This window comes from Dasypus novemcinctus, chromosome 21 (assembly GCF_030445035.2).
Source record: "Dasypus novemcinctus isolate mDasNov1 chromosome 21, mDasNov1.1.hap2, whole genome shotgun sequence".
In the NCBI taxonomy this organism is placed as follows: Eukaryota; Metazoa; Chordata; class Mammalia; order Cingulata; family Dasypodidae; genus Dasypus; species Dasypus novemcinctus.
The window spans coordinates 54857617-54870467 of record NC_080693.1 but is presented as its reverse complement, the minus strand read 5'-3'; the positions used below and the strand labels follow the sequence as shown (position 1 = coordinate 54870467).

General features: G+C 60.0%; 1 protein-coding gene across 6 annotated transcripts; it reads left to right on the top strand.

Annotated features, from left to right (window-relative positions):
* Positions 1-222: 222 nt before the first annotated feature.
* EPN3 (epsin 3) lies at positions 223-10912 on the top strand. Of its 6 annotated transcripts, none has more exons than XM_071210600.1 (10): positions 223-482; positions 3671-4347; positions 5167-5294; positions 5946-6026; positions 6254-6376; positions 7281-7368; positions 7786-8055; positions 8238-8354; positions 8486-8716; positions 8934-10912. In XM_071210600.1, exons 2-10 carry the CDS (start codon positions 3810-3812, stop codon positions 9266-9268), a joined length of 1911 nt encoding a protein of 636 aa, XP_071066701.1. In that variant the 5' UTR covers positions 223-482; positions 3671-3809; the 3' UTR covers positions 9269-10912. The 6 variants fall into 6 exon arrangements, with proteins under 6 accessions (XP_071066701.1, XP_071066702.1, XP_058139977.1 ...); XM_058283994.2 differs by having other exon boundaries at positions 224-482; positions 5137-5255; XM_058283993.2 differs by having other exon boundaries at positions 224-482; positions 5137-5255; positions 5943-6026.
* The last annotated feature ends 1939 nt before the right edge of the window (positions 10913-12851 follow it).

The following is a 12851-nucleotide window of genomic DNA, read 5'->3' as shown; positions in this document are numbered from 1 at the left end:
GGCAAGGGTGAGCATTGGAGCCCCTGGCCCTGTTTCTTGGGGCAGCAGGGGAAGGGTTAACCCTCCACGGGGTGGGGTGGGGAGTGGGAGTGGGTCGGCAGCCTGAGAACAGCCTGCAGGCAGGCGCCTCGGAAGGCTGTGCCTGCGGGGCCAGCAGGAAGGGGTTAACAGGCCCTGCCTCCCTCCCGCCTGTGTCCTGTTACTGCTGAGGCAGACCTGCCTGGCTCGCCCAGCAACTTTCCTCCTGAGTGCCTGGGAGGCAAACGCGCAGGAGGCCGAGCTGCTGCCATTCCAGGACCGCACTGCCCTTCTGAGGGGTCTGTGCCTCCTGGGAGAGGGCGTGTCTCTGGGACGAGGGTCTGTGGTGGATGGCTCTGGAGACGCTCCCCAGGCTGTGCCATCCTCCGGACGCGCAGGTCGGAGGGTCACTGCAGAGGCCGCTCGGGACCCCGGGGCTGGGGCCGAGGGAGCCTGCACGGGAGGTAAGCTCGGCCGTGCACCCTCCCTAGCAGCGGTGGTGCCCTCCGTGGAAGGTGGGGTGGAGAGTGGGCTTGAGGCTTAGTCTTCCAGGTGCAAGGGAGAGGGGCCAGGCAGTGCAGGGCCGTAGAGGCACCTGGGGGCTTCTTGCCTGCCGCCCTGCCTTCCCTGCTCCCCCAGGAGGGGGACTTGGGCGCCCACTCCCCGTCCTGGGACTGGTATCTTTACTGGCATTCCCAGCCCCACGGAGAGAGCCAGACTCCTGCGTACGTCTGCCCGTCCCTACCGACCACTTCCGCAGTCCCTCTGACCTCAGGGCAGTCCCCAGCCCACCCCACTGTCCCCAGCTGCCCCGGGGCTGATGAAGTGGACTGACACTTAGAGCTCCTTCCCTGTCTCTCCAGCAGCAAGAAGTTAGGGGTTAGGGCGCTGCCACTCCCCCCACTATCACACTGGATCTGATGGGGGAAGGAGTGCAGGGGCTAGAGCCCTCCTTAGCAGAGCACAGGCAGGGGGCGTGGGCTAGTGAGGACACACAGACTATGGACAAACTTCACTGAACTGGTCTGGGTTCTTTCCATCTCCCCAAATCCTCACTCTGGGGATGCTTATTTGCTCCCTCAGTCCTGACTTTTGGGGACTCCTTCCAGGTTCCCCAGACCTTGGGTCTCTATGGTCTTCTTGGGACTCTATATAGGAAAGAGCTAATACCCTGCACCCCCCCCCCCATGGCCCATCTCTGGCCGACCCCACCCCACCCGCTGCTGATCCTGCTCCCATAGCTCCCTGCCCAGACCCTGGCCCCTCCACCCTGCACCCCTGTGCCTCACCCTCTCCCCCCATCTCTGGACCGGTCTCTCAGCCCTGCCTTCTCAGTGTCCTTCCCTCCACCTGGCAGGGTCTGGCTCAAGGTCACTGCAGTAATTCCATACCGGGCTGCTTGGGGCTGCCGCTGCCGCTGCTTATCGGCTGCTAGGTTTCTGTTTCACTCCCTTTTATTTCTGGGCATATTGTGTTCAATAAAACCCTTTCCTTGTAATGCGGCTGGCAGCGCTCCCGGCTGCTCCCTCCCCTTCGTGCTCCCTGGGTCTCACTCTGGCCCCTCTGCCCCGCTACCCTGCCCCCTCCAACTTCAGGGGATGGCGCTCGAGGCCCCTCCTGTGGGCTCTGTTCCCTCTCTTCTAGCTCCAGTAGAGGTGGGCCCCGGAGACTCCTCTGTGTCCACCTTGGGGAGAAAAGTCCAGCCCCCAGGATCCCGGTGGGCCCCTCCCATTGACGTTGTGCCCCCAGCCCAGCCCAGTCAGGAGGCCGGGCAGCCAGGCCAGGCAGGGCTTCTGGAGGAGTCACGGGCGTGACTGGTCCAGCTAGTTTCAGTGGCCAGCCCGGGAGGGGCGTGCACGGGGCGGGCTTTGGTGCATTACTATTTCCCATTTTGACTCTACCGCCCTCCAGCCCGCCAGGTGGGGAGGTGAAGACAGGTCTGAGTCACTAGTGAGGGGGAGGGCAGAAGTTAAACAGGTTGTGGCCGTGGCAGCCCCACAAGAAGGCCTGCCACCGGCTGGACGGAAAGACAGCAGGCAGGAGGTAGGCTCTCCCCCTAGCCCACACCGTCATCCAGGGGTCCCAATCTCTCTGCTGATGCTCTCCCGGGCACCTGGGCCCTGAAGAAACCTGCTAAGGCCTGTGTGGCTGCTTTGAACTGAGCCCAGTGTCAGCTCCTTTAAGCTGTCCAGTTGGCTGCGCTGGGGCGGAAGGAGAGTTGAGCTGGGGGGCTGGGTAGGGGCCAGATTCCCACCTTTTGGCAGTCTGGGGACCAGCCGGCAGCCCAGGCACAGCTCGGTTGGGGACATAGGGCAGAGCAGAGGTGAAATCTCCTTGGGTGTTGGGGGAGGGGGTCATGGGTGAAGAGGAGACTGCAGGTCCAGGACCACACAAGCACGCACACACACACGTGTGTGTGTGCGCGCGTGTTTCACGGGCCCATCCAGTGCGGCAGGGATGGCAATGGTGGGGGGATTCCAGGATTGGTTTGGTTCCTCACGGGGACCTGGGCGAGCCTTTCCTCTGCCCTGGGCCTGGGTTTGCTTCCTGCAGAGCCCCTGGTCCTGAGGCCGTGGGGTGGGCGATGGCTGGGGCACCAGAAGTCTACTGCGTGCCCAGGGCCTTGGGAGTTTTGGGGAGCCCAGACTGACCCTGCCCTGAAGGAGGTTACATTCTCGTTGAGAGGGCCAGGCTGAGACAGTAAAATAATGAGATGAATTAATTACAAAATTGGGTGACACTGACAATAAGTATTGGATTAGTCTCCTGCAGACCTAGGTATTAGTCCAGCTCTGCCACCCACACGCAGTGCGACTGCAGGCAGGTCGTTCCCCTCTCTGGCCTTGGTGCCCTTGTGTGCCCGTCAGGGGTGGTGGCAGCAAGATCTCTGAAAGCTGGCTTTCTGCAAGGTCCCGGGCTCTCCTGCCCTCTGGCCCTGACCACAGAACCCTCTCTGAGCTGCCCTTCCTCACTGTGCCGGTTCATTCTTCCCCATCCTTCCCTTGGGATCTCAGACCTCACTCGGCCGTCACCTCCTCTGGGAAGTCTCCCCTGACTTCCCAGTTTGGCTCTTCCTGTGCTTCTCCCACAATGAACTGTAATTGTCTGTTACCCTCTTAACTGGATGTGGGTGGACCAGGACTTGTGCTCTGCACCTGGCTCAGAGAAGGGCCCGCTATAGGTGATGAATGATTGAGCTACAAAAATTAACAATATGAGAAGAGAGAAAAGTGAGGATTGGAAGCTGGAGAGGAAAAGTTTGAGCCAGACAATGGCAGAAACAGAAGAGGCAGCTGAGAAGCAGCAGGGGAGTGGGCCTTCCTGGGGGCCACCTTCGTGTCCTCACTGCTGGCATGGAACCGGGGGGGCTCCCTGGGTTAATCCTGGCTCCCACCTACCAGCTGTGTGGTCCTGGACAAGTCACTGGACACTCCTCTGAGCCTCACTCTCCCCTCCTGCAAATGGTGATAATGACAATAGCCTCCTTGTGGTGTGACCCTGAAGGTAAATGAGCATGCAGAGCTCCTAAGTGGCCTGCTGCGGGCTGTCCCTGGCAGAAGGGACACTCTGGCCAGGCCTTCCTAAGTCAGTGCTTGTGTGACCAGCCATTGGCTCAGGCCTGTGTCCCTGAGCTCCACTCTCTCTTCCTCAGACCCATGTGGGACCCAAGGGGGCAGCCACCCTGCTGAGAGCACGGCGGCCCCTCCTTCAAGACCGTGACCTTGCGACGGTGGCCCTCGGCCCTCCACCTCCGGCTGGGGCGGGGGCCGCCCATTTCCAAGTCCCAGGCCATGACGACCTCAGCGCTGCGGCGCCAGGTGAAGAACATCGTGCACAACTACTCCGAGGCGGAGGTCAAGGTGCGCGAGGCCACCAGCAATGACCCGTGGGGCCCGCCCAGCTCGCTCATGTCGGAGATCGCCGACCTGACCTTCAACACGGTGGCCTTCGCCGAGGTCATGGGCATGCTGTGGCGGCGGCTCAACGACAGTGGCAAGAACTGGCGGCACGTGTACAAGGCGCTGACGCTGCTGGACTACCTGCTCAAGACAGGCTCCGAGCGCGTGGCCCACCAGTGCCGCGAGAACCTCTACACCATCCAGACGCTCAAGGACTTCCAGCACGTCGACAGGGATGGCAAGGACCAGGGCGTCAACGTGCGCGAGAAGGTCAAGCAGGTGATGGCCCTGCTCAGAGATGAGGAGCGCCTGCGGCAGGAGCGCATCCACGCCCTCAAGACCAAGGAGCGCATGGCGCTGGAGGGTGTGGGCCTCGGCAGTGGGCAGCTGGGCTTCGGCCGCCACCACGGCTCCCCGTCCTCCTACAACTGTGAGCAGGTCCCGGGGCACTGGGTAATCCTACCGACCTCAGGGGGTTGCTAGGAGGCATAAGCGAGAAAGGAAGGTGACTTGCACCTGCGTAGCCCCTCGTAGGAGCCCCACAAGTTAGCTGAAAGCATAATCATTAGCTGTGTGGGAGGGTGGCTTGGTGCGGGAAGCACAGGCTTTGGAGTCAAATGGAAGCCCCTTCTTCCGCCCCTTACAAGCGGTGTGACCTGGGCCACTGGCTCTCTGCACCTCTGTAAAGTGGGGATAGTACCACACGTCCATATCAAATGAGACTAGGCCCAGAAATGCCTCTTGCCCCCTGCGGGACACAAGGCCCACGCATTCCCCTAAGCCCGCCCAAAAAGCAGGGTTGCCCAAGGAGCAGTCGAGCAGTTGAGGCTCTCTTCTCGGTAGGGGGGGCTTCCTTGATCTGAGGAACACTTGGGAGTGGCCCTCCCTTTCAACAAGCCCTTGACAGTTTGCTAAGGGCTTTGAGAGCCAAGACCTTGTTTGATTGGAACTTCCCACCTCCCCTTGACCCAGAACAGTCCACGGGCTAGGGCTGGGGCTCTGGAATCGAGCCCTGCTGCAGGTGGCCCTTGGAGCTGTGTGTGCAAGTCTGGGGTGGGATGGGAAACTTGACATAGGCTCCTGAGCACACCGCCTGGCCCGTCCCCCTCAGCTCCCCTCTCTGACCCTCAGCTCCTGGCAGGCAGCTGTTGGACTCCCCGAGGGGGTGGGGAGCCCATGGGTACCAGTGTGGTCAAAGAAGCTGCAATGGTTGTTGCAGCTTCCTCCTCATCCCCCCGATACACCTCAGACCTGGAGCAGGCCCGGCCCCAGACGTCAGGGGAAGAGGAGCTGCAGCTGCAGCTGGCCCTGGCCATGAGCCGCGAGGAAGCCGAGAAGGTGAGGTCTCCTCCTGCGGCAGCCTGGGAGCGCCTGCAGGTGGGTCGGGGTGGTGAGGGGTCTGGAGGAGGAGGGAGAGGTGCCCCATAGCCTTGGCTCTTAGGCTTCCCCATCCTGGGCCCCGAAGCCCAGGCTACTCCCAGGGCAGCACGGGGCCATCTGTGTCCTTGGGTTGTCCCGGGCAGGCCTGCCTCCTGCCTTCAGTTCCTTCCAGTTGCACCTGGGAAAGGCAGCAAGTGGGGAGCAGGTTGGGGTACATGGTGTGTCTGGAGGGCCTTCGGCCACCTTGTGGGGGAGGTGAGCATGCTGACAGATGCATTCCTAGGCGCCCCCGAGATGTGCTGACTGCCACCCCCCAAGGTCCTGTTCCTGTGGGGGACAAGCATAATCCCTCTGATACCTCCTCTGCCATTACCTCTGTGTGCCTGGGTAAACCTGGCTCAGCCTCGCATAGCAGAGCAGGGGGAACCCTCAGGAGATCCAGAAGAGATCAACCCTCCTGCTTTTTAAACTGCTTCTCAGATCTAGGCAGGAAGAAGCCCACACCCACCGTGCTGGGGGCAGGGGCTGCTCACCCCCACTCACCACGGGCATCTCTCCAGCTCCCTTACCCAGGGCAGGGCCATGCTGCTTGTCTAGCTCAGGGGTGGGAGTGCTGGGTCAAGTTCACCCCTCTTTCCTCCCTAGCAGCCGGTTCCCCCAGCCTCCCACAGGGACGAGGACCTGCAGCTGCAGCTGGCTCTGCGCCTGAGCCGGCAGGAGCATGAGAAGGTAGAGGGCCAAGCTGGCCTGTGCTGGTGGAGGTGCTACAAGGGCACTAGCAGGCTCCTCTGGCTTCACCGGGTGGTCCGCACTGCTCCTGGGGGTGCCTGGGCCTAGCCTCCCAGCCGCCTCCCCCCCAGATCTCTTCTTGGCTGCAGCCTCGGGGGCTTGGGTCCTCTCAAGTCCAGCCTGAGCTGCTGCTCATGCTTCCTTTGCCCCTTCTGTGCCTCCTGCAGGAGGTGAGGTCCTGGCGGGGAGAAGACTCCCCCCTGGCCAATGGCACAGGGGCTGCAGTCCGCCAGCGGCAGGACCAAGAACTACAGAGAGAAGAAAGAAAGGAGAAGCTGAAAACTAGCCAGGTAGGGAGAGGGCTGCGGTGTGTGGGTTGGGCAGGCCCTGGAAGATGAGTTAATATTTGTAGAGTGTAGAACAGTGCTTGGTATATAATAAGCACAACTCAAGTGTTTATTACATGAAAATGGGGGTGAAAGGGTTTTAACAGCCCCCAGTCCCATACTGAGCTAATGGCAAAATGGGATGCAAAGAACCCTGATCTGAGACCCCTGGATCTGAGTTCTAGATATGCTGCTGCTAAATCACTTTATGATTTAGGGTAAGTCACTGTCTTGGCCTGCTTTCTCCTCTGCAAAATGAGCCTGCTGGGCCCTGACATTCTAGGATTATGTGAAATTGTGTGTCAAGATGGGGGTGGGCTAGGGCACTGGGCGCTGGGAACATCTTAGACTCATATACACACTTTCCAGGACAGGGAGTAGGTGGCTGCTGGGAGCAAAGCTGTCCAAGCTACCGCTGGGGTGTGTCTGCCCTAGGTTCACTGTGGCCAGTTTCTCCTGGCTACTGACCTAGGGAGGTAGGCTAGTAACAAATCTGTCTTTGCCCTCATGATGCCCTTCCACTGGACTGAGAAAGAAGACAGCTGAGGAAGGGGTCAGGAAGGTTCTATTCTAGCTCTCTGCCTGACCACAGGCAAATGGTTTCCCTTCTCTGGACCTCCGATGGCTCATCTGTAAAACGGGCAAAATACCTGCCCCACCTACCTCACGGGTTGTTGCGAAAATCAGGTACTAAATGAATGAGGAAGCATTTTATAAACTGGAAAGCACTGTACAATATGAGGGATCATTAAGAGATGTTTGTAAAATGAATAAAGGAGCAAAGAGCTGGAGTTAGGCTGACAGCTCAGGGCCCGCCCTCCCTCCAGCCCCACCCACTCCTGAGCTGGGGCTCCTCTCCCCTCCACAGTCCTCCATCCTGGACTTGGCAGACATCTTCGCACCCGCCCCGGCCCCGCCCTCCACGCACTGCTCTGCTGACCCATGGGACATCCCAGGTGGGCATGCAGGGCTGCAAGCGGCTCCCAGGTTGGCCCCAGAGAGCCCCTTCCTCTGCAGCCACTTGCTGGCACCCCCCTGCCCCAAACTGAGGACCACTGGGCAAGTCACTCACCCCATGAGCCTCGGGTTCCTCGGAGGGCTGGGGGAGCATGCCTGCAGCACCCAGTTCCTGGGAAAACTCAGCCCTCACTCCCCTGGTTTTCCTGCCCCAGCCTGTCCCTTACTGGGAAGATGGCCTGTGGAGCCTGGGATAACTTCTTGAACATCGGCTCGTTTGCCAAGTAGTCCCAAGCCAGCATCCCATCTGTGAAATGGGTCCTCCAGCCCCCCAACTTGGGCTGGGTTTCTGGGAAGGGCCCTGGAGAGGGAGGGTGAGGGTGGGCCTAGGACCACGTCTGCCATTCCCATTTCAGGTCTCAGGCCAAGCACGGAACCCAGCGGCTCCTCCTGGGGGCCCTCTGCAGACCCCTGGTCTCCAGTCCCCTCAGGAAATGCTCTGTCCCGAAGCCAACCCTGGGACTTGGTCCCTGTGCTCTCCTCATCTGAGCCCTGGGGCCGGACCCCAGTGCTGCCTGCCGGACCCTCCACCACAGACCCCTGGGTACAGAATTCCCCCCACCATCAACTCGCCGGCACTGGGACTGACCCTTGGGGGGTCCCTGTGGAGACCTCCAACATACCTGGTAAGTGGAGGGCCAGAGGGTGTGGGTGAGGGGCTGGGGAACTTCTGGGTGCCCGTCCCTCAGTGCCAAGGGGGCAGCAGATTCTGCCTGTGTTGAGAAGAGGGCTGCTTCCCTGGAAAGGGGCCAGATGGGAGCTGCCCTTTTTGCCAACCCATCTTACCTCCCTCTTCCTCCTCGGCTAGCTTTAGGTGGCACTTCGATTTTTGACCCATTTGCCAAACCTCCAGAATCCACAGAGGCCAAGGAGGGGCTGGAGAGTATCCCAGCCCTGTCCTCTGGGAAGCCCAGCAGTCCTGTGGGTAAGCAGGAGGCAAGGGGACACTGAGGCTCTGGGGAGTGGGGGCACCCACCTAGAGCTGGCCTTGGTCTTCTTCCACATCCCGTGGCCAATCCCTCTCCCCACCAACGAACTCTGCCGTTTCTATTCCAGAGCTGGACCTGTTTGGAGACCCCATCCCCAGCGCCAAGCAAAATGGCACAAAGGAGCCAGATGCCTTCGATCTGGATGTGTTGGGGGAAGCACTAAGCCAGCCCAGCAAAGAGGCTCAAGCCTGCCGGACTCCTGAGTCCTTCCTGGGCCCCTCGGCGTCTTCCTTGGTCAACCTTGACTCCTTGGTCAAGGTCCCTCAGGCTGCAAAGACCCGGAACCCCTTCCTGGCAGGTAGGGTATCTCTCTTCCCTGATCTGGCCCCAACACTGGAGGGTCCTACTCTCTCTCCGCCCCTCCTTTCAGAACCCAGCCCCCTGCCCCAGAATCTTATTCTTACCTATCCCTAAGATTGCGGTTCCTGCCAACCTTCTCCTCCTACCTCCCCACGCTCCCCTTTAGGCCCAGGTCCCCCAGCCCGCTCCAAGTCCCTCCCCTCCTCGTTCCGCAGGTTTCAGCGCCCCATCCTCCACCAACCCATTCGGCGGGGGCGAGCAGGGCAGGCCGACGCTGAACCAGATGCGCACCGGGTCGCCAGCGACGGGCCTGGCGGCGGGCGGGCCCGTCGGGGCGCCCCTGGGCTCCATGACCTACAGCGCCTCCCTGCCCCTCCCGCTCAGCAGCGTGCCGGCCGGGGTGACCCTCCCCGCCTCGGTCAGCGTCTTCCCGCAGGCGGGCGCCTACCCTCCACCGTCTGCCAGCCTGCCGCAGCCGCCGAGGCCCACGGCGGGCTCCCCCGGGCCGCGGAACCCGCCCCCGCAGGCGGGCACCAACCCCTTCCTCTGAGCTCTGCCCCGCCCTGGGCCGGCGGGCGCATGCGCGCGAGGCCCCGCCCCCCTCGGACTCGGGGCGGGGCGGGGATGCCCCGCCCCCAGGACCTGGGCGGAGGAGGGCGGGGGCCTGCGCGGGAGCCCGCGCCGAGGCCTGGGGGCACGCTGGTTGGACCTTGACCCAGGGCTGGGCACGCCCCTTGCGGCTCCCAAGCTAGAGACGGCGACTTCCAGGGGTCGAGACCATGTCCCCGTAATGAAAACTGGAAGTCACGCCCTCGGCGCTCACCAAGTGGACTTTTTGCGGAACGCGGCGGCAGGGTCTGGACCACAGCGTGGACACCAGCTGCTGGGGAAACAACTGGACTATGGGGGGCACAAAACTGCCCCCACTTCCCTTACGGCCTCTCTTATTATCTTCCCTCACCTCTCCCCCCCCCCCCCAGTCTTGGCACCATCATATCCCGATGCTCCCCCAGGCCCTCCGTCATTTCACTCATTTATCACACATCGGCACTGGGGATAATTTAATAGCAATGAACAGCAGCCAACATTTATTGCTACTCGTTATGTGCTGAGAACTTCAGGTAGATTGTTTCACTTAATCCTTGCAACGCCCCTCTGAGGTAGGTGCTAATGTCACTCACTTTCGGGCCTGGCTGCGTAAGTTGAGGGACCCAGTGCGAAGCAAAAAGCGAAGGGTTTCAAGATGGCGGCAGCTGAGCGTTAAACCAAGCGCAAAGCCCTCCTGAGTGGGGCCCTGTGCGACTGCACAGCTCTCGACCAGGCTGGTCCTGCTCCCATTTCATAGGTGAGGACCCCGAGGCCCAGGGAGGTTAAACGGCTTACTCGAAGTCACAAAGCTAGCACTGAGTGGGGCTGGGTTTCATAGTCAGACAGTCTGGCTCCACTGACTCGGCGCTCCCAGGCTGGGGCTCAGCTTTAATTCAGCAAATATTGACTGAGGGCTGTGAACAAAGTGCTGGGCTAACCTGGGAGAGATCCAAGAATTGCTAGGCCCACACCCTGGAGGAGCGCAGAGCAGGGGAGCAGGCGGGCCAGGGGCATGTGACCGAGCTGTAGCACAAGCCAGGTGCTTGAGACTCCACACTCCTTTGTTTTACTGAGTCACCTTAAATCTGACTCTAACCCCCACCTGTCCCCTTCACCCCAGCTCAATCTCAGCCCAGCCCAGAGAGTCCTACAGGTCCTGGGGACTTGTGTGGGGTCTGGACACCAAAGTGGGGGTCGGATCTGGTGCCTCTTCCTGGGGACCGACTTGATCACCCTCACTCCTGTTCTGTTCCATGCTCTGACCATGGGACACAGCCCCTCAGTGTTCAGGCCCTGGCCTGGCAGGTAGCCTGCTGCCAGCCCCCACCCCTTTCTCTGGTGCTGGGGGTAAACAAGCCGTTCTAGGCCAGAAACAAAGCTGGGAGGTGTTCCCGGGATCTTAGGAATGTAAGGCTGGCTCTCCTTCCTGAGGCGGGGCAGGAAAAGAAGCTGCTTTGTTTTTGGAGGGAGTGAGCCCCACCATGACTGTTACAGGTACATACCTACTTAGGAGTCAGACTGACAAGGTTCAAAGTTTTGAATTTAGTAATAACCACTGAATATTAAGTGGTTATGCTCCCCGACTTTGAGTAAATTATTTAACCTCTGTGTGTCTCTGTGCCTCCCTTTCCTTATCAATGGGAACAAGAGTTCCTTCCTTACAACGTTGCATGTGATCTTCCCAGGCCAGTGTCCATTTGGCCCAGGGCCCACCCTCCTCAGAGACTGACCATGGGGGATGGACCTGCCATGTCCAGGCCATGCCCAGAGTCCTGTCCTCCACACCCCAACTGGAAGGGCTTCTCGTGCTTCCTTGCCCCTCTGCTCGTCCCGGAACCGGCCCTTCCTCTTCTCAGCTGGCTCCCCGCTGAGGACATCGTCCCTGAGGACCTCCCGGGAGGGTTGGCAGCCTTGCTCCCCGTAGCTCTTTCTGGAGCCTTTTCCTCCTGTAAAAGCCCCTCCTCCTCAGAGGCTGGTGCCACCCTGCTCTCCTGACTTCTCCCAGCCTGGGGCTGCCTCTCCACCTCATTCTTTGGATGCTGCGGTCACAGCTCACAGTTGTCCTCTCACCCACGTCGTGCCTCAATCCCGTGTGACCCCATTAGCCAAGAGGACGAGCTCTCCACCCCTTGACCTCTCAGCTTCCCTCACCCATGGTCACACTTTGGGGCTTGTCGTTATCCCACATTCCTCCGCATTCAAGGCAGGCCTCCTGCTCTCTGATCTTTACCTCATTCCTTCCAGCTGGAGCAGGATCCTGGGGAGCAGGCCAGACCCTGCAGCGTGCGGATGCCTCCCCCCCTCCTCCCACCTCAGCAAGCACACAGGACCTGATGTCTTCAACTGTTTTCTTTCCGCCAAATCCTTTCCGTCGATATTTATCATATGTAGCGTCATCCGTCTGGAAAGGACCTTTCCATCTTTCCCCTCACATCAAATTCCATCCTGTTTCCCCTTGACTTCCCTCTCTCACTCTCTCCAGTTGGCTTTGCTCTCACCCCGGCTTCACAAAGCCCACCAGTGGCCCCCGTGTTGCTAAAGCCAGTGGGCCTTTTCCTGTCGCATCTTAGTTGGCTCCTCAGGAGTCTTTTGCCATGTGGACCCTCCCTCCTTCTGGAGGCCCTCTCTCCCTTTGCCTGTGGGACCCCACCCTCTCCTATTTCACCTCCACGCCTCTGGCCACTCCCTCTCTGGGTCTTTCACAGGCTCATTCTTGAGTTCCTCAAGCCCAGACCTGGGCCATCTTCCTCCCTCATGCTGCACGGTCCCCCTAGCTGAGCTCCCCACGCCCACGCCATCTCCACATGTGGCATAACTCTTACTGCCCTTGCCTTAAATTAAACTGCAGGCTAGATTCAGCTGACAAATGCCTGAGGATCAGTAAATCTTAAAGTCAGTAAAACTATAACTATCTGACCTGTCCCACCTTACAGACACCCGCTTCTTTGATCATAATTGAGGCATTCTGTAGAAACCAGGTGTACCCCTGGGTGCCTTGATAAACACCTTAAACCTATGTACTTTTAATCTTGAATAACCATTATAAAAAGACCACTAGGTTCTCTGTAGGTGTGGACGAGCAAGCTCGGAAAATGCTGTCTCTGGTCCAGCCGCCGAGGACGAGGACCCCACACAAGCCCCCTAAGTAAATGCTCATTACTCACCAAGCTGGACTTGTCCAAGTCGTTCTCTGATCTGACGTATCCCTCTCAGTTCAGAGGGAAGCTGTCATTTTACACAGTGCCTCGCCATAGTCAGGACACCGCACTCCCTCCAGCCTCTCCTCTGCGCTCCAAAGCCTTATCATCACCACCTGGAAATCTCCAAGGCACCTCAAGCCAACGTGTCCAAACCTGACTGGATGACCCCCTACATGGGCCTCTTCCTGTGCCTGCCACTCAACAAATGGCTTCACCATCTAGACCCACAAGTCCCCACCTGCGAGTTAACTGACACCCCCCTCCCTTCACCCATAATCCTGACCATTTTTTGCTCCTTTGCAGACCTCGAGTCCTCTCCACCTCCACCTCTCTGTGCAGGACCCC